The 20,579-nt window shown below is 49.1% G+C and overlaps 1 protein-coding gene across 4 annotated transcripts; it reads right to left on the bottom strand.

Moving 5' to 3' along the window:
• Nucleotides 1-105: 105 nt before the first annotated feature.
• STX5 (syntaxin 5) lies at nucleotides 106-20,566 on the bottom strand. 4 transcript variants are annotated; one of them, XM_053203026.1, is made up of 11 exons: nucleotides 20,414-20,566; nucleotides 19,485-19,643; nucleotides 18,422-18,492; nucleotides 18,211-18,266; nucleotides 18,026-18,096; nucleotides 13,418-13,534; nucleotides 13,275-13,331; nucleotides 13,019-13,100; nucleotides 12,231-12,337; nucleotides 11,939-12,060; nucleotides 106-858 (listed from the first exon to the last, which is right to left on the bottom strand). In XM_053203026.1, exons 2-11 carry the CDS (start codon nucleotides 19,545-19,547, stop codon nucleotides 699-701), a joined length of 906 nt encoding a protein of 301 aa, XP_053059001.1. In that variant the 5' UTR covers nucleotides 19,548-19,643; nucleotides 20,414-20,566; the 3' UTR covers nucleotides 106-698. The 4 variants fall into 4 exon arrangements, with proteins under 4 accessions (XP_053059001.1, XP_026901026.1, XP_053059002.1 ...); XM_027045225.2 differs by having other exon boundaries at nucleotides 19,485-19,728; nucleotides 20,414-20,553; XM_053203027.1 differs by having other exon boundaries at nucleotides 19,485-19,576; nucleotides 20,414-20,545.
• Nucleotides 20,567-20,579: the final 13 nt, after the last annotated feature.

Below are 20,579 nucleotides of genomic sequence, written 5' to 3'. Positions count from 1 at the left end.
CTGGCCCTTCAAGCCGCTGGCCCGGCCTTTCGGTCCCTGGACTGGGCGGTGTGCTCGCTGCATAGGCCCTTTGACGCTCCCACCCAAAAATGACGACAGGGCCAGTGAGGCTGACAGTCTTGCTGTAATTGGGAGAAAATGGGCTGCAGCACATTTGGCAGAGAGAGTCACCAGCAGCCAGAGTTGGGGTTGTGCGGGCAGCCGAGGGGCTCAGGGCCCCCTGCCTCACGTGGTGAAGAAAGGAAGAAGAAAGGTCAAATTCTAACCCAGATGGGAAAGTTGGTCCCAGGGGGGCAGTTTCGCTTCCTCTCCTCACTCGCAGGAAGGTGGGGAAACGGCATCATCTCCCCTTGCTGCCGAAGTTTCCTTTGGAAGAGGCTGGGGAGTTTCTAAAAATCTCCTACCTAGTGGAGACAACCTCCTCCACAGGCCCCCAGTTGGCCTCTGCTCTCTTCCAGCCACTTCACAGCAGAGTACAAATCCAGAACCGTGTGTTTCGTGGGCCTGAGGGTGGTGAGGGGAGGACAGGGTGGCCAGAGGCAAAGGGTCAGGGGTCAGGGGCAGGGGCCATTCTCAGCAGTTCTAGGGAAACAGGGCCTTTCTCCCCAGCACCCTGCACAGGCTCAGCGGCAGCACTGGCCACCTGCCCTCCCAAAAGGCTTCCAAACCCCCACGAAGTGCCTCAGAGTAGAGAGGGTTCAGGCAAGGAAGACCACAAAGATGATGAAGAAGACAATGAGGATGAGGAAGATTTTGACCATGAGCCACCGGTTAGAGGTAACCGACTGGAAGTACTTGAGGATCTCTGAATGGGCGGCGTCAACATCCAGCTGGGCTCCCAGCACGTTCTCGTCGATCCTGGGGACAGAGCCAAAAGAGGAAAGAGAAGGACACTGGATTAAAAAGAAGGCTATTATAGTATAGTTACGGACACGGGAAGATAGTCACAACGTGTGGGAGTGGGAAGTACGTACATACACTGTGACCCCATTTTTGTGTGTATGCACTTGCGTCCAGAGAAAGTTCTGGAAGGGTAACGTAGACAAGTCTTGGCTCTGGTTTGAAAGTTAGCTCTGCAACTTATTAGCTTATGATCTTGAGCCAGTCATTCAGCCTCCCGACTCATGTTCCTCAACTGCAAAGGAGGGAAAATGAGGATACACCAACCCGGCCTCTCCGGTTGTTGTCGGCCTTAAATGAGTTAACAGGAGGTGCCCAACCCTTAGTAAGAGCCGCCAAAATGTTGGCTATTTGAATTTTTTGCTCATCAGGATTTATTGGTTTTCGTCTAAAAGACAGTATTGAATTTGTAACAAGGCGGGGGGGGGGGGGGACGGCCATAGATCATTAGAGTTAGGAAATGCCAGCTCTGAGTTAAGACAGGAAGAAAACCTGCATGATATGGACAGGAAGTCAGGGGAGAAGAAAAGCCCTGCAATTAGTCGAACATGTCTCTCTCCAGCATATAGAGAAGTCCTCAGATGAAGGGCCACCTCTTGAGACACTGCTGAGGAAAATAAAACATTTCCCTGCCAAACTGCATATGCAATCCTGAAAACCCAATACAAACCCAGGTCTTTGCAAAGGGAGTCCCTGTAATCCAGTTGGAACGGGAGAGGCTGGGCCAGTGGCTGTAAGCCCAAGGTCCTCAGAAGGTGCTCGTGAGAACTGTGAACTAATCTCTGTCCAAATACAAGAACCCAGGGGTGCCGGCTGGCTTATTCAAAAGAGCATGTGACTCTTGATCTTGGGGTTGTTGAGTTCAAGCCCCGTGTTAAGTGTAGAGATTACACACATGAATACATTTAAAAAGAATTCAGATACAGGAGCCTGGACTGTACATGATTCCCTATTTATATCAGAGTAGCTAACTAAATTAGTATCAGGTTTCCTACCTTTGGGCTGGAATTTCATTTCTCAGTGTGGATTCCACTGTCATACCCCAGAAAGCTCATCTTGACCATTAGGAATGGCTTTACTTAACAAAAATGGATAGTCAATGCAGTCTGGCATAAGAAAGATTTTAAACTTTTTTATTTTATTTATTTATTTTGACAGAGACAGAGAGAGAGTGTGCACAGGGGAGGGGCAGAGAGAGAGGGAGAGAGAATCCCAAGCAGGCTCCACACTGTCCGTGCACAGCCCGCCTCAGGGCCCGAAACCACGAACCATGAGATCACGACCCAAGCCGAAATCAAGCACAGGACACCCAACCGACTGAGCCACCCAGGCGCCCTTGGCCTAAGAAAGATTTTAAATGGGAATCCATGAATGAACACTAATGGCAGAGGGTACTGGTGGTGAAAAATTAGGTATTGGCAGGATACTCGGAGAAAGTAGGGGGGAGTAAAGATGGAAATGACGGGGGTGGAAAATAATGGCTTGGGAAGAAGGCTGAAGAAAATAGAAAGGGGACAAGTCTGCAAGGTGGGGAGGACAAAGGGGTGGATGGATGGAGAGGCAGGAAAACCCAGAGCACGAGAAGGTGTGTGTACGTTGGGGGTGACAATAAAAAGGAGGTTGAATGGAAGAAAACACTAAGCCTAGGGACTGGAAAGATTATTTGACCACAATTCCGAGATCTGAGACTTTAGTTTTCGGAGTGTAAGTTTCCCCAAAGCTTCCTAAGGACCAACAGAGGAGTTGGGTCATGTTCAGAGGATACAGAAACTGCCTTTAAGGAGCTCCACAAGGCCAGGTTTAGGAAATCTGACTGTAATAACAAAATAATGATGGGGCACCCGGGTGGCTCAGCTGGTTGTGTGGAACTCCGGCTCAGGTCATGATCCCATGGTCCGTGGGTTCGAGCCCCATGTCAGGCTCTGTGCTGACAGCTCAGAGTCTGGAGCCTGCTTCGGATTCTGTGTCTCCCTCTTTCTAACCCCTCTCCCGCTCACACTCTGTCTCTAAAATAAATATTAAAAAATAATAACAATGATGATGGCGGCGCCTGTGTGACTCAGTAAGTTAAGTGTCCGACTTCGGCTTAGGTCATGATCTCATGGTTCGTGAGTTCGAGCCTCACATTGGGCTCTGCACTGATGGTGCAGAGCCTGCCTGGGATAATCTTCCTCCCTTTCTCTCCGCCCCCTCCCTCCCCGCCTCAAAATAAATAAACATAAAATAATAATGGTAATGGATTATCTTACATTGAATAAAAATAATCCATTATTCCTAGTAATGTTTAAAGAGAAAAACCTCCTTTTTAAAAAAAATTTTTTAACGTTTGTTTATTTTTGAGAGAGAGAGAGAGAGCGCACACGAGCAGAGGAGGCGCAGAGAGAGAGGGAGACACAGAAACTGAAGCAGGCTCCAGGCTCTGAGCTGTCAGGACAGAGCCTGATGTGGAGCTCGAACCCACGAACCACAAGATCATGACCTGAGCTGAAGTCAGACACTTAACTGAGTCACCCAGGCGCCCAAGAAACCTTTAAAAAAAAAAAATGGGGGGGGGGGGCACCTGTGCGGCTCAGTTAAGCGTCCGACTTTGGCTCAGATCACAATCTCACGGTTCATGAGTTTCAGCCCCACATCGGGCTCTGTGCTGACAGCTCAGAGCCTGGAGCCTGCTTCAGATGCTGTGTCTCCCTCTCTCTCTACCCCTCCCCCGCTCTCACTCTGTCTCTCTCTCCCTGTCTCTCAAAAACAAACATTAAAAAGATTTTTTTTTAATTTTTTTAAATGTTTATTTGTTTTTGAGAGAGAGAGACAGAATGTGAGCAAGGGAGGAGCAGAGAGAGAGGGAGACACAGCATCTGAAGCAGGCTCCAGGCTCTGAGCTGTCAGCATAGCAGGGCTCAAACTCAGGAACCGTGAGATCATGACCCCAGCCGAAGTTAGGATGCTCAACTGACTGAACCACCCAGGCGCCCTGAGAACGCTCCTTCTTTACAGAAGGATTCCAGCTGTAAAAATGTAGCAGAGAGGAAAGAACAAGAGAATTGCCACGTTGCCATATACAATGTTACAAATGAATCAGGCAAGGACCATCATGGGCGGAAGGAGCTGCAAGTTCACACAGACTCAAATCATCACCCCATGGAAAACTTGGTGGGATGGTCACCACAGTCAACAAGTGACCAAACCTGGCATCACCAAGAAAAGGATGACCTCACCACGTGCCTACTGATAACAATCACCTACACAGCTGGCCAAAAATCTAGAACCTACATCCAATCGTGAGGAAACACTGGATAAATACACGTGTGGGACTTTCTGTAAGAGGCACTGGCCTCTTGAAAGGAAAGTCCGTGCCACAAGAAGCAGAGCTGCAGAAGGCAGACTTTAAAGAGGCAAAACAATCAAATGCCACCTGTCAATACTGCCTGGGTCTTAAATTGAAGGGGGAAAAATGCTTTTAGCATTTTAGCGACTCTTTTCTAGCAGTTTAAAAAAAATTTTTTTTTAATGTTTATTTATTTTTGAGACAGAGAGAGACAGACCATGAACGGGGGAGGGTCAGAGAGAGAAGGAGACACAGAATCCAAAGCAGGCTCCAGGCTCTGAGCTGTCAGCACAGAGCCCGATGCGGGACTCGAACCCACAGACCGTGAGATCATGACCTGAGCCGAAGTCGTAGACTCAACCGACTGAGCCACCCAGGCGCCCCCTTTTCTAGCAGTTTTTAAGAACAGCTGGGGAAATTTCAGTATGCACTAAATACTGGACAGTGCTAGAGAACTGTTCGTTTTCTTAGCTATGATAATGGCATTGTGGCCGGTCAGGAGAATACCAGACCTTGGCAGATGTGTGCCAAAGTATTCAGGGATAAAAACATCATGATCTTTGTACTTACTTTTCAAATGATTCAGAATAAAAAAAAAAAAAAAAAAAAAAAAAAAGGAAAGCAAATACGATAAAATACTAAGCGAATCTGGGTAAAAGGAACATATAGGTGTTCATTGTACTATTCTCCCCACTTTTCTAGTTAGAAATTTCATAATTTATAAAATGGTGTGAAAAAGAAAACAAAGAGAGTAACAGATCAGCAGTTTTCATACCCGTAGAAAAAATAAGAAACACCTTTGGGGTGCCTGGGTGGTTCGGTCGGTTGGGCATCCGACTTCGGCTCGGGTCATGATCTCACAGTTTGTGAGTTCAAGCCCTGCGTTGGGCTCTGTGCTGACACCTCAGAGCCCGGAGCCTGCTTCAGATTCTGTGTCTCCCCCTCTCTCTGCCCCTCCCCTGCTCAGGCTCTGTGTCTCTCTGTCTCTCAATAATAAATAAATGTTACAAAAATTTTTTTTTCTTTTTAAAGAAACACCTTCTAGGCATCCCCTAAATGAAAATTCTCATGTCTCACGTCCAGAAAGTCTAGGATGGGACCCAGGAATCCACATACTGAAGAACTTAGGACTAAATTGCTTTTTTTTTTTTTTAAGTTTATTTCATTTATTTATTTTGAGAGAGAGAAAGAGAGATCAAGGGAGGGGCACAGAGGGAGAGAGAGAATCCCAAGCAGGTTCCACACTGTCAGCGCAGAGCCTTATGTGAGACTCAAGCTCACAAACTATGAGATCATGACCCAAGCTGAAATCAAGAGTCAGATGCCCAACCAACTGAGCCACGCATGTGCCCCTACATCAGTGGTTTCTAAAGAGGGTGCTCAAATCCAGATCTACCAGCATGCAGGAAGCAAAGAGAAGAATGTTTAGGTCTATTTTATTATTATTTTTTTTAACGTTTATTTATTTTTGAGACAGAGAGAGACAAAGCATGAACGGGGGAGGGTCAGAGAGAGGGAGACACAGAATCTGAAACAGGCTCCAGGCTCTGAGCTGTCAGCACAGAGCCCGATGCAGGGCTCGAACTCAAGTACCATGAGATCATGACCTGAGCCGAAGTCGGCCGCTTAACTGACTGAGCCACCCAGGCGCCCCAAGTTTAGGTCTATTTTAAAACTTTCATCCTTTCAGGGGGCCCCTGGGTGGCTCAGTCGGTTAAGCGTCCAGCTTCAGCTCTGGTCATGATCTCACGGTTTGTGGGTTCAAGCCCCGCATCGGACTCTGTGCTGACAGCTCAGAGCCTGGAATCTGCTTCAGATTTTGTGTCTCCCTCTCTCTCTCTGCCCCTCCCCCGCCTGCACTGTCTCTCTCAAAAATAAATAAACATTAAAAACAAAATTTAAGAGGCCCCTGGGTGGCTTAGTTGGTTGAGGCCTCCCTCATCAGGGAGGCCACAGACTCCCCCAAGTCTCTTCTGAGTATCAGACCACACATCACATGCCACTCGGATGTCCCATCTGGCACTCGGCATGTCCAGAACAAAGCTCGTCCCTTTACCCAGCACCAATCTACTTCATCCTGTATTCTCGCCCTGAGCACAAACTCCTTGCTGTGGCGCACCGGTCCTTTGCGGCCCTGCCCCCTCCGGTTTCCTCCCTCACCACCCCCCATGCCCTGTGCGGTAGCGCTGCATTCTTGGAATCCACCCAAGCTCTTTTTCATTTCTGAGCTGGTCCTCCCCGCCCCCCCCCCCACCCCAGAGAATGGCCTTTTCTTTCCCCTTCTTCGGCTGGCATTCCTCCTCAAGACTTAGCTCGGTATTTTTTACTTCTACAAAGAGGTACCTAGTCTGAGTTCCCTTATCTCCTTCACTTCCTGCCCTTCCCATGCTGAACTGTAACTGTCAGCGTATGACGCTCCGAGTGGACATGAGCTCCACGAGGACCAGGTCTGTCTTTCACCGTCCTATCCCCAGATCCAGAAGGACTAGCTCGCAGCCGCAACAACAGGTGTTTGCTAAACCAACGACCAAATGAATACTAACACTGAGAGATACTTACGACGCTGTTGCAAGGAAGACTAGAAGGTCAAGTTGCACGCGTGCTATCATGTTAACTATTTAAAACACGTACGCGATGGACACAGAACCCCAATGTCTTTTATAATTCTGTCTCACTGGATCTACAGTAATATTCTAACATTCAAAGTACATCACAGCCTGAGGAGCTGTGCAGTGTCTGTGGAACAAGCCAGTAAGGAGTTCCCGAGGTACCAGCTGAACCAAGTAAGTGTCAGTCTTTTGAAGTCTCTTGATTCTAAGACCAAGACAGCTGTACTCACAGCACCTTATAAATGGCCGGTACCATAGTTGTTGAATAAATAAACATCCTATTAACCAGTGGTTCTCAAACTTGGATGCTCATCAGAACCCTCCGAGCTTACAGGTCATGATCTCACAGTCTGTGGGTTCGAACCCCACGTCGGGCTCTGTCCTGACAGCTCGGAGCCTGGGGCCTGCTTCGGATTCTGTGTCTCCCTCTCTCTCTGCCCCTCCCCTGCTCTCTCTCTCTCAAAAACAAAACATTAAAGAAAAAATTTAAAATAAATAAATAAAAGAACCCTCTGAGCTTACATAAAAATGGGAGATTCCTGGCGGGCCACTCCACTCACATCCACGGAATCTGAATCTCCAAGTGTGAGGCCAGGGACCTATCTTCTTCACCTCTGCCTAATTAAATACGTGAGGCTGCTTAATGGATCGGTACAGGGAAACCTGCTTTATACAAATCCAGGTGTTCACCAGTTTCACTCGACCTATACCCCAGCGTGAAAGCACTCTGCTAGGCGCCCTGGGGAATAAAGATCAACCAAGACTGCGTGTTGCTAAAAGGCCTAAGAGCAAGTGGGCAGGCACGCGGAGCCGTGTGGATTCCTCTACCTCCCACATGTCCCTCTGCCCCTCTCTCTGCCACTGGCCCCCCCCTTGTACTGAGCTGAAGAGGCTGAAATTGTGTGAGGAACTGGGCGCAGTCTGAGTAACAGCCAAACAGTTCTGAAACTTTGTGAAAGATACAAATGTACACATTCAAGAGGCTCAGCCAACCCCAAGAAAGAGAAATGCAAAGAAAGTGACATCTGGACACATGCTGGTCAACTGCTGAAAAACAAAGAGAAAACAAAACAAACAAAAAACCCCCAAACAACTGAAAAGTAGCCAGAGAGAAAGACATCACATAAACAGTTCATGTTACCACTGCCTTCTCATTAAGAACAAAAAAGACCAAAAGAGAGTAGAGTGATACATCTGAAGTGCTTAAAGAGAAAAACCATAAATCCAGAATTCTATAACCAGGGGAAACATCCTTCTCTATAGAATGAGGGTAGGGTCGCCTAGCTGGCTCAGCCAGTGGAGCCTGCGGCTCTTGAACTTGGGGTTGTGCGTTCACACTGGGCATAGAGCCTACCTTTAAAAACACAAAACAGGGGCACCTGGGTGGCCCAGTCGGTTGAGCGTCCGACTTTGGCTCAGGTCATGATCTCGCGGGTCCATGAGTTTGAGCCCCGCGTTGGACTCTGCTGACAGCTCAGAGCCTGGAACCTGCTTCAGATTCTGTGTCTCCCTCTCTCCCTGCCCCTCCCCTGCTTGTGCTCTGTCTCTCTCAAAAATAAATAAAACTTAAAAAAAAAAATGGGGTGCCTGGGTGGCTCAGTTGGTTAAGCGTCCGACTTCGGCTCAGGTCATGATCTTGCGGTTTGTGAGTTCAAGCCCCACGTCGGGCTCTGTGCTGACAGCCTGGAACCTGCTTCTGATTCTGTGTCTCCCTCTCTCTCTGCCCCTCCCCTGTTCACAGTCTGTCTCTCTCTCTCTCTCAATAATAAATAAGCATTAAAAAATTAAAATAAATAAAAATAACAACCACAACAAAAAACAACTACAAAACAGGGGCGCCAGGGTGGCTCAATCGGTTAAGTGTCCTGACTTTTCAGCTCAGGTCATGATCTCATGGTCTGTGGGATCGAGCCCCGCGACAGCTCTTTGCTGACAGTGCGGAGCCTGCTTGGGATTCTCTGTCTCCCTCTCTTGGCCCCTCCCCGGCTTGTGTGTGCACACATGCTGCTATAATACTCTCTCTCTTTCAAAATAAATAAACATTTAAAAAAAAACAAAAACAAAAGAGGGGTACCTGGGTCACTCAGTTGATTAAGCATCCAACTTCAGCTCAGGTCATGATCTCACGGTTTGAGTTCAAGCGCAGCATCGGGCTCTGTACTATTCAGAGCCTGCTTGGGATTCTCTCTGCCCCACCTCTCTCCACACACTGTCTGTCTGTCTCTCTCAAAATAAATAAATTCAAAGAAGAGAGAGAGAGAGAGAGAGAGAGAGAGAGAGAGAGAGAGAGAGACGCCTGGTTGGCTCAGTATGTTAAGCATCTGACTCTTGGTTTCAGCTCAGGTCATGATCTCACAGTTCGTAAGTTCCAGCCCTGCATTGGGCTCTGCGCTGGCAGTGTGGAACCTGCATGGGATTCTCAGTCTTTCCCTCTCTCTCTCTGCCTCTCCCCTGCGTGCACGCTCTCTCTCAAAATAAATAAACTTAAAAAACAGAGGGAAAGAAGGGTGCCTGGGTGGCTCAGTTGGTTGAGCGCCGACTTCAGCTCAGGTCATGATCTTACAGTTCGGGAGTTCGAGCCCCATGTCGGGCTCTGCGCTGACAGACAGGAGCCTGCAGCCTGCTTCAGATCCTGTGTCTCCCTCTCTTTCTGCCCCTCCCCCACTCATGCTCTCTCTCTCTCTCTCTCTCTCTCTCTCTGTCTCTCAAAAACAAAAAACATTTAAAAAAAAGGGAGGGGAAAGAGAATAAAAGTGAAATAAAAAAATTTTCAGAGAAAAGAAAAGTAAAACAACATGTCAGCAGATCTGCACTACAAAAAATGCTACAGAAAGTTCTTCAGGTTAAAGGGAAGTGATACCAGACAGAAACTGGATATCCAGGAACGAATGGAGAGCGCTGGAAATGGTCAACAGAGAAGTAAATCGAAAGACAATTTTTTCCTTTTAATTTCTGTGAAACAAAAACCATAATACTGGATTAGGGGATTTCGAACGTATGTAAGTGCAACAGATACGACAACTAGAGTGTAAAGGCTGGATGAGAGGGTTGCGAAGTTCTTCCATTTCACATGAAGGAGGCTGTAAAAGCTGATGATGTACTCCCTAGAGGAGCCACTTAAGAAAACAGGAAAAAGAAAAAGCAAATAGTAAAATGGTAGAAATCCAACCTTATCAAAAATTACACTAGTTTTATGGAATCACAAAAGACCCTGAATAGCCAGAGCAACCTTGAGAAAGAACAAAGCCGGAGATATCACACTCCCTGATTTCAAACTATACTACAAAACATTAGTAATCAGGGGTGCCTGGGTGGCTCAGTTGGTTAAGTGTCCAACTCACGGTATCGGCTCAAGTCATGATCTCATGGTTCATGGGTTCAAGCCCCATGTCGGGCTCCACGCTGATGGTGCAGAGCCTGCTTGGGATTCTCTCCCTTCCTCTCTCTCTAGCCCTCCCCTACTTGCGCGCGCGCTCTCTCTCTCTCTCTCTCTCTCAAAATAAACAGTAAAAAAGAAAAAGAAAAAAAAAAACGTAGTAACTAATACTGGCACAAATGCAGACACAAAGATTAACGGAACATGAGAGAGAGCCCAGGAATACATCCACTCATGTAACATCAATTGATCTACAACAAAGGAGATAAGACTATACAATGGGTAACTGTCAGGCAATCACTTCAATAAATGGTGTTGGGAAAACTGGACAGCTCCATGCAAAAGAATGGAACTGGACCACTTTCTCACACCATACACAAAAAGAAACTCAAAATGGATTAAAGACTTGAATGTCAGACCTGAAACCATAAAAATCCTAGAAGAAACCATAGGTGGTAGACTCCTTGACGTCACTTAGTGCGATGTGTTTTGGACCCGACGTCGCAGGCAAGGGCAACAAAAGCATAAATAACAAATGGGAGTACAACCAAACTAAAGAGCTTTTGCACGACAAAGAAAATGATCGGCAAAGTTCGTTTCTACTGCGAGGGAGAAAAGTTTGCAAGTCATGTATCTGATAAGGGGCCAATATCTAAAATAGAGAACAACCTTATACAACTCAACAGCAAGAACTCCATAAACAATCCAATTAAAACATGGGCAGAGTCCAAGTAGATGTTTTTCCAGCGAAGACATCCAGATGACCAACAAGCACATGAAAAGATGCTCAACATCACTCATCAGCATGCAAACCAGAACCACAATGAGATACATGACTTCCTACCTGTCAGAATGGTTAAAAAAAACAAAAAGAAAGAACAAGTGTCGGCGAGGATGTGGAGAAAAGAAACCCTTGTGCACAGTTGGTAGAAATGTAAACTGATACAGAGCTCACGGGAAACAGCATGAAGATTCCTCAGAAAATTAAAAATAGGGGCGCTTGGGTGGCTCCACCAGTTAAGCGTCCGACTCAACTTCAGCCCAGGTCATGATCTCACGGTTTGTGGGTTTGAGCCCCGTATTGGGATCTGTACCAATAGTGCAGAGCCTGATTGGGATTCTCTCTCTCCCTCTGCCCACTACCCTCTCAAAATAAATAAATAAACTAAAAAAAAAAAAAAAAAAAGAAAAATAGAACTACCATACAATCCAGTAATTCTACTGGGCGTTTATCCAAAAAAAACCAACAAAAAAAGCCCTCCAAAAACCACTAACTCAAAACGATACACGCACCCCTATGTTCACTGGAGCATTATTTACAACAGCCAAGATATGGAAGAACCCTAAGAGTCCATCGATAGGTAACTACTCAGTCACTTTCTTAACACGTCATCCTGTTATAATTCTCCCTGTAGACCTTATCACTACCCGGAAATTTCTTGTCAATTCTTTTGAACAGCTGTCCTCACCTGCCCAATTGACTTTTGTTACCTATACTATGGAGACTCCACGGTCTTACTCATCACTACATCCCCAACACCTAGAACGTCACCGAACATGAAACAGGTGCTCAGTAAACACTTGTTGAATGGATGGACTTGGCCCTGTGGGTGGGCCAGATTTACTCTACTCTTCCAAAGGGCATCAAGTTGTCCCGGGGGAGCTTTAGGATGCCACCCTATGGAGAGGAGAAGGTCCTTCTGTCTAGGGTGAAAGAGAGACTCTCACCTCTGAATGGTCTCTTCCTGCTCCTTAACCATGTGTGCCAACTGCTGAAAGATGGAGCCCAGCTCGACAATCGTGGACTCAATGTTCTGCATGGTGTCTGCCCGGCTCTGGATGTAGGAATCCTTCAGAGGAGAGAGAGCACACGTGAGCACTGGGAGCTTCCTCAGGGTAGAGCCTGCCTCTTTAGGACTGTCCCCGCTTGCCATTCCACGCAAGGCACATTTCAGCCCTTGCTGGTGGCCCACAGGGGAGGACAAAGGAGCATCTCCTCCCCAGTTCAGAGCCCACGTACCTGCTCATCAATGAGCTGCAGCTGCTGGCTGGTCCGAGAGTCCATCATGTCAATGGCCACATCCCCGGAGGCACGGGACTCCGCCCCCAAGACCACAGCACTGCCCCCTACGGAGAGAAAGAAAAAGCACTTCTTAAGTTCAAAGCCCACATGCTCTGGATGTGAATCCCAGCTCTGGCACTTAATAGCCTTGTGACCCTGGACAAATCATTTAACCTCTCTGAGCCTCGGCTTCCTCAACTGTAAAATGGGGGATAGTAACAACTGCTTTCCCAGAGGGGGGTGGTGACAAGTGAGAGAGGGGCGCCTGGGTAGCTCAGCTGATTGAGCATCCAACTTTGGCGCAGGTCATGATCTCACAGTTTGTGAGTTCGAGCCCTGCATCGGGCTCGCTGCTGCCAGCACAAAGCCTACTTCGTCTCCTGCTCTCTCTGCCCCTCCCTGGCTTGTGCTCCTCTCTCTCTCTCTCCCTCTCCCTCTCCCTCTCGCAAAAATAAACATGAAAAACAAAATTAAGTGAGAGAATGCGAATGAAGTAAGTGCACGAAAAGATTAGAAACCATCGTCGTACTGCATGTGACTGACGTCAGCCCCAAACACGAGAATGTGGTAGACGGAGTGTGGATCACGAATGCCAGCCACGAGGTTTGACCTCTGAAAAGCCTAGCACGCCCCTTGCTTGTCTGTTCTCCTGCCCTGCTGCTGCCATCACGGCATCAGAGGATGCCATCAGAGCCAGAGGAACTGGGTCTCTCCCCTCAAGGCTCCCCTCATCACCTATGACTTACCCAGGTGGTTGGGGGCAAGGGGCAGGGCTGACACAGGCGCCCGGGAGAACTGCTCCCGCCGGTTCCTCTGCTGCTTCAGGTTCTGGGGTTGGGGAAGAAATGCAAAGGTCCTGAGGCCTCTGGGAAGCAGGCATGTTAGAGGGGCCCTCTTGTTGGTCCTTGACCCTGTTACCTTCACCCCTCCACTTGTTCCTGCTCCATTTCTCCCTTGGGCCCTTAACCCCACACTGCTACCCCTCCTACAGATTTTCCTTACCTCTGTCCTCACTTCTAAAACTGATTTGAAGTCATTGGACATCGAGGCCAGTTTCGACTAGAAGAAAAGGAGAGAGAGGATCAGCCAAGGAAGACAACACCTTTCTCCCTTCTGCCTCCCCCTCTACCAACCCCAGGTCCCACCTGCAGGGAGACCACGATGGTGTTGGAATGCGTTTGCAGGTGCCGGCCGCTCTGGCTGCCCTTGGCCCTCACAAAGTCCTGAAGCTGGGCAATTTGTTTGTTGAGGCTATTGATGTCCTAGGAAGAGCCAACAGAAACACTGTTAACAAAGGGTTCCTCAGCCAATGTCTCTCCCGCATGGACGGCAGGGCGGAAGTTACAAATGGGAGGGAGGGTGCTTCAGAGTCAGACCAGAAGGGCCTGCTAGGATGTTCCACGCGCTGGACTTTGCTCTGGCTCAGTCCCTGCAGAGGAGAGCCAGAAGAGGCGAAATATGATCTCATCCATTTGTATACAAATTTTTTTTTGAATGTTTATTTATTTTTGACAGAGAGAGAGACAGACAGAACACGAGTGGGGGAGGGGCAGAGAGAGAGGGAGACATAGGATTCTACGCAGGTTGCAGGCTCTGAGCTGTCAGCACAGAGCCCGATGCAGGGCTTGAACTCACGGACAGCGAGATCAGGACCTGAGCCAAAGTCGGATGCTCAACCGACCGAGCCACCCAGGCACCCCTAGTCTCATCCATTTGTAAATAAATGACTTGCTTACCCTCTTCGCCCTACGGCCCAACTCTACCCTGTGAGGCCAGGCACATGGCCACAGAACTGCTTCAAAGGCCAAAATCTCAAGCCCAGAGCACGCTGACTGACAAAGCACCTGTGCAGTAGGCAGGAGAAGGGAAGTCAAAGTCTCCACGATGGCCCAGAAACATCAACAAAATGCCTTTTATACACAGAATTCTGTTAAAAAATTATTATCGCGGGCAGCCTGGGTGCCTCAGTTGGTTAAGCAGCAACCCTTGATCTTGGCTCAGGTCGTGATCTCACACTTCACGGGATGGAGCCCCACGTCAGGTTCTGTGCTGACAATGCAGAGCCTGCTTGGGATTCTCTCTCTCTCTCTCTCTCTCTCTCTCTCTCTCCACCGCTTTCCCACTCATACACACACTCTCAACATAAATAAACATTAAAAAAATATTTTTATTGCAAAAGAGTGAAAGCTGTGACTTATCCGAGGTCACACATAAGGAGGTACCGTAGCAAAGCCAGGCCTTCTACACCAGACCAAGGCATCCTCTGCCCCCTGATCTGGCTTGGCAAGTTACTGAGGGCCACATGAGACAAGAGAGATGAAGGAGGTGGCCACAGAGTGGCAGAGAAAGCTTGCCCAGGGGGTTGGGGGTGGGGAGCCCAGGGAGAAGAGGTCAGGAATAGTGAGTTCAAGGAATAGGCTGGAAGACAAACTGGATTAGGCAACTTCTAGAATTTCTCCAATAGGCCCCAGGTAGTATTCCAGGTGCAACCATTCTTTTCTTTTTTATTTTTTTATAAGTCTATTTACTTATTCTGAGAGAGAGTGAGAGAGAGAGAGAATACCAAGCAGTCTCTGCACCAACACAGAGCCTGACGCGGGGCCCGAACTCACGAACCTGGCAATCGTGACCTGAGCTGTAAATCAAGGGTGAGACGCTTAACCAACTAAGCCACCCAGGTGTCCCCCACCCCGCCCTACAGCAACCATTCCTGAGACCAATGGATGATTTTCACTGCTGGCTGGCTGTCCCTTCAGAGCTGATGCACCCTCCCTAGAGTCCCGTGGCCAAAACTGCATTCCAGGTTTTCTCCCCATAAAATCTCCTCCCCCAGAGTTCTAGCTTAGAAAACGGCACCACTTCCCACCGAAGTGCCCAACCAAGCTGGAAGCTTCTAAGTCACACATTCGTACCTCCTAAGCCCATCTATGTGCCACAACGCAGCCACACTCGGCTGATTGCTGACCAGGCACTCGGCACTTTATATTCGTCTACTGTGCGCCACACGGCACGCTACGTAGCTTATAACTTGCTCTTTGTGGTGAAACTTAACGTGGACGACAACTCCTAATGCCCCCACCTCCAACGAAAACCTGTTCCCCCTTCTCCCTCCTTTTCTGTTTTGGTAAATGGCACCGCCAGTCGCCAGCTGCCCAGACCAAACGCTGGAGAGCCGTCCTCCTCTCTTTTCCCTTGATCCACATGGAGCCTACACGGAGCCCACAGAGAACCCAGCCGATTCCAACAGATGCTCCGAATCGAGCCGCTCAGCTACTTCTCTTCTAACCCTATTCTAGACCAAACCACCACCTTTGCTCTCTCAACTATAGCCAAGAGCCTCCTAAATGACCTTCCCCTTAAAGCCCACCCGCAACAATCCGCTCTCTACACAGCAACCACGGTGAGCTTTTGAAGCAGAAATGGAGCAGGTCCTCCCTCTGCTGAAAATCTTCCAAGAGCTTCCACTCAAGTTAGAACACAAACCAAATTCTTTGCGCAGCTTACACATGACTCTGTGTGGTCCAGCCCTGCCCATTTCCCCAACCTCATCCCCTCCCAGTCTCCTTCTCACTTGCTCTGCTGCAGTCACACTGGCCTCTTTCGTGTTTATCAGATGCATTAAGGTGGCCCACCCTTCAGGGCCTTTCCCTTTGCTATTCCCATTTTCTGGAACGTGCTCCCACCAGATCTTTGCATAACTGGCTTTTCCTTTACCATTCAGGTCTCAAAGTCACTTCTCACAGACTATCCTTTCCTTTCATTTTCTTTTCAATTTTATTTTAGAGAAAGAAAGAGAGTGTGAGCAGGGGAAAGAAGCAGAGGGAGAGGAAGAAAGAGAGGATCTTTAAAAAAAATTTTTTTTAAATTTATTTTGAGAGAGTGGAGGAGGGGCAGAGAGGGGGTCAGAGGATCCAAAGCAGGCTCTGTGCTGACAGCAGAGAGCCTGACCCAGGGCTTGAACCCAAGAACTGTGAGATCCTGACCCGAGCCAAAATCAGATGCTCAACTGACTGAGCCACCCAGGCGCCCCAAGAAAGAGAGGATCTTAAGCAGCCTCCACGCTCAGCACAGAGCCTGACATGGGGCTCGATCCCGTGATCCTGGGATCACAACCTGAGCTGAAATCAAGAGTCAGACGCTCATCCAACTGAGCCACCCAGGCGCCCCTCACAGATGATCTTATATCACCCCATCTAAAATAGGCCCCTACCCTGAGGAACTCACTTCCCTTATGTCTTTAATGGGATTCACTACCCTGAAGTCGTCTGACAAATTCTACTTGTCGAGTTTCAGATAGGAAATCCTCAAGGGGAGGTACCCCATCTGTCTTGTTCACTGGGGAGTCCCCCAGAACCAGGCAGCTAAACCTCACTCAATCACGTGAGTGACTCCAAAAACAAACAACTGAATCCTCACATTCACCCTACGAGGTGGGTGCTGTTATCAGCCCCCTCTTATTTCCGAGGGCACTGAAGCTCAGAGTAGTCAGGCAGCTTACCCAAGGGTACACCATAACCAATGGACTGTCTGAGAACAGGCTGTGGTTCTTCAAAGCTTATGCAATAGTGCCCCAATAGTTCATGGTATCCTCTCTCTCCTACCCTGCATGGCACCTCTTGAACACGTCTGCCCTGACCTTTGCCACCATCATCTTTTCACTGGACAGCGGCAGCAGCCTCCTCCCTGGCCTCTCTGCCCATCCATGCTCCAGGCTGGTATTTCCCCCCGGCGGTCATTCAGTCAACAAATACGGAGCACCTTTTCTACACCAGACGCTATTACAAGCAACTGGGATACATCTATGAGCAAGACGAAAAAATAGCAAGAAAAAACTCTCCGCTCTTGTGGCACTTATATTTTTCTCTTTTTTTCTTTTTGGTTGGGGGCTGGGATGAGGTAGATGAGAGGGAACGGAAACAATAAATGTAAGTGAGGGGCGCCTGGGTGGCTTGGTCGGTTAAGCGTCCGACTTTGGGACTTCGGCTCAGGTCATGATCTCACGGCCTGTGAGTTCGAGCCCCACGTCGGGCTCTGTGCTGACCGCTCAGAGCCTGCAGCCTGTTTCAGATTCTGTGTCTCCCTCTGCCTCTGCCCCTCCCCTGTTCATACTCTCTCTCTGTCTCAAAAATAAATAAACGTTGAAAAAAAAAATTAAAAAAAATAAAATAAAATAAATGTAAGTGAGTTAATGATACAGAATATTAGAAAGTATCAAGTGCTATAAAAAGCACAGTTTGGGGCACTGGAGCACTAAACAACACGCTCAGGGTAGGCCTCCCTGGGCAAACAACATCTGAGCAAAGACGTGAACTTTCTTTTATAAGCCATGCCTCTGCACCCTGTTTCCTCTGTCTGGAATGTTCTTCCACTGCCTCTACACAAGCCTTGACACCAGTTCAGATTTCACCCACCTCTGTAACATTTTTTCCCAGCATCGTCAGACTGTCTCATTCATCTTTTTGAAGCTCTGTTTTGTGCCACTTGCCTTCTACTCATTGTAAGTACGAATGTACGGGCCTAGATACCCCTTACAGACAATAAGCCCTCAGGGTGGAATTCTTGCCTCAGGTTTGTGAGGCAAGGGCCCAGCAGGGCTTTGTACACAGCACACGACCAAAGAGTGTCCACTGACTCAATGGATGAGCAAGGTCTTTGGGGCTGGCTCCAGAAACTTGCTCTGGACCTCCAAGACAAGGGGAAATTGATGAAAGCGATCTGACTGGAATGGTAGCTCCCAACAGCTAGCAGCTCACCTGTTTGATGATGTAAGTTAGCTCTTCGATTTCCACTGCTTTATCATCGAAGAGGGACTTGCGCTTTGCCACTGTAGAGACAAATGAGGCCAGGACGGGTGAGGTCAAAGACAAGGCTCAGGGAGTCCGGTTCCTTAGAGCTCTTTGGTTCACTGCCCCATCTCTGACAGACCCCAAGAACTCACAGATCGTCAGCTTCTCCAGCTTGGCAAATGTGTTGCTGAGGTCTTTCCCGATGCGCCTGGAAGCAAGCATTAGTGAGGGCACTAGGAGAAAGAGCAGGACAGGACCTATTCCTATTCCCACATTAGCTCCCTCACAGCCAAGGCCACCAAAGGCAAGCCAACTCCTTCCCAGACACCGCACCACCCCACCACGTAACTTCTCTCAACTTACTTGGCCATGAGGGTAAATTCACTACGCTGCCGGACAGCACGCAGAGCCGGCTTGTTTGTCTGGATTCCATTCTGAAAAGCAACATCAAAAGGTGAAGCTTTAGTTCCCCCTCCCCATTTCCAGCTTTCGCTATTCCTCAGGTGCCCACTAAATTCTCTCTAGCTCTTGTACCGGACAGTCTAATCTTGTCAGTAGTTGTCACGCAGAGCTCAGATTTGAGCACAGGTGGACCCAGGTTCAAATCTCGACTCCACCACTTACTAGCTAGAGGGGTTGGGGCACGTGACATGCACCATTCTGAATATCTATTTCCTCTTGTATAAAATGCAGTTGCTGGAATCAAGCAGCATCAGGGCTATAAAGTATTTTAGTCATATACCTGGTACGTTATAAGCACTAAATAAACGACAGGCACTATTAACATTCTGTTTCTCCAGTCAGGAAATCAAAGAGGATAACTGGAAAGCTCGGGGTGATCATACAGAAGAGCAGTAAAAATCTTTCAAATTACAGTCACTCAGGGCCCACTTTGATTCAGAAAGTCTGGACTGAAACCAGGGAATCTAATTTTTTAAAAAGCACTGCAAAGGAATTTTGACAAAAATTACTTATCAGGAAAACTTCTTTCATTTTACAGATATAAAAACTGAGGTCCCACTAGACTTTCTGGCCCAATATTCTGTGGTCACAGAGCAAACGTATGGTAAGGACTATTCCAGAACCAGTATTCAAAGTGCCTGTCTCTGAGCTAAAGGCTCTTTCTAGAACGTGTTCCTTACCCAAACCAAAAATACTGCGGCCACCTCTCACCCTGAGATATTCCTTGAAAAGTAACAACCCTACCCTCTGGGGGATTTCTCACACAAAAAAAGTCTAGGTCCTTGCCTCTAGAGAGCTGGCCCACCCCATTCCCTGTTGCTTAGCAGATCCTCCAGCCCCCTCCAAGCTCGATCAGCTCTCCATCGCGTCACCCCCAAAATTCAGTCCCTCAACAGTGCTGGAGCACAGCCTCTCCCAGATTTCAGTAAGGCTCGCTCCCGCCTTTCCCACTCCTGGTCCTTACCTGACGGCTCTGCAGGGACTTGCAGGCAGACAGGAACTCCTGGGTCCGATCTCGGCAAGACATCGTGTTGGGAGGGGGAGGGACCAGGGCCGCTGGGGGGGGCAGAGGGGCGATGTCGCTGCTGCTACTGCCAGCAGTTGCAGGGGACAGGACCTGTGTCTTTGAGAGACCCAGGTAGACACCCTGATCCGTGTTCTTAGACCCGTAGCGTTTCCGCGGGATCATTGAGACGCATAACCTCGGACTGTTGTGGAGGGGAGAGTGTCATTCCCTAGGCAGCCTCCTTCCCCATAAATCCTTCCCCCACCCTCCCCCCGCCCCAGCCAGCAAATCCTCGGGTCCCTTCTGCACCTGGCACGGACTTTCGCGCCCAAAGCTACCCGCAGATCCTGGGGCCGGCCCACGGCGGGCACGGGCCCGCTCTCCGACCCAATCGGTTCCCCCTCCTCAGACTCTTCTTCCAACTTGGCTCCGGCGGCCAGAGCGCGGGCCGGGGGCCTTGAAACAGAGACAGGGCCAGAGGCAGGTCCCGTGGCCCCGAGGCTCCAGCCCGGCCTGTGCAACTGCCCCAGGCCCTAACCGGGCCCTCTCGTATCCGCGGATCCCTTCGACTCCTCAGGGAGAAACGGTGACGGACCTCCTGAGGAGGACACACTTCGGTGGGCGGAAGGGGGGAAAATCTCTAGGTGTTTATTTGAAACAGGAAGTCCCACCCCCGCCCAAATCCCGCCTTCTGGGGGGACTGCGACCACCGATTAGCTAATGCCGACGTCTTTCTCAACAGGGGCTTTCCTGATTGGACGACGAAGTATTCCCTCAGCCCGAGCCGGGCCGGCAGGACTTGCCCGCTCGCCCCAGGTTCCCTTCCCCCCATCCCGTCGCCGCCCCCGGAAAGCCGCTGCCCAGACCCCTTCTAGAGCGAGTCCTACCTCCTCTCTGCCGCCTGCCGCCGCCACCACTGCCACAGTCTCCCGGGTGGTCACCGCCTCCTCCCCAAGCGCTAAAGCCGCCGAAACCCGACCAAAGCCTAGAAGCCGCCACGTCACCCACACGTAACTCCACCCCCGGTGACGAGAAGGCGGTGCCACACCTTTT

Source organism: Acinonyx jubatus, chromosome D1, assembly GCF_027475565.1.
Source record: "Acinonyx jubatus isolate Ajub_Pintada_27869175 chromosome D1, VMU_Ajub_asm_v1.0, whole genome shotgun sequence".
NCBI lineage: Eukaryota > Metazoa > Chordata > Mammalia > Carnivora > Felidae > Acinonyx > Acinonyx jubatus.
This window is presented reverse-complemented; position numbering and strand designations above follow the sequence as displayed.

What these genes read in the sequence shown, in the direction of transcription:
- STX5 (XM_027045225.2), bottom strand. Translation starts at nt 19,709, where the DNA reads ATGATCCCGCGGAAACGCTACGGGTCTAAGAACACGGATCAGGGTGTC. An exon ending in GAATTTACCCTCATGGCCAA is followed by an intron (nt 18,267 to 18,421) that starts GTAAGTTGAGAG and finishes GCTTGCTTCCAG; the next exon opens with GCGCATCGGGAAAGACCTCA. An exon ending in CAGGAAGAGACCATTCAGAG is followed by an intron (nt 859 to 11,938) that starts GTGAGAGTCTCT and finishes CTCTGTCCCCAG; the next exon opens with GATCGACGAGAACGTGCTGG.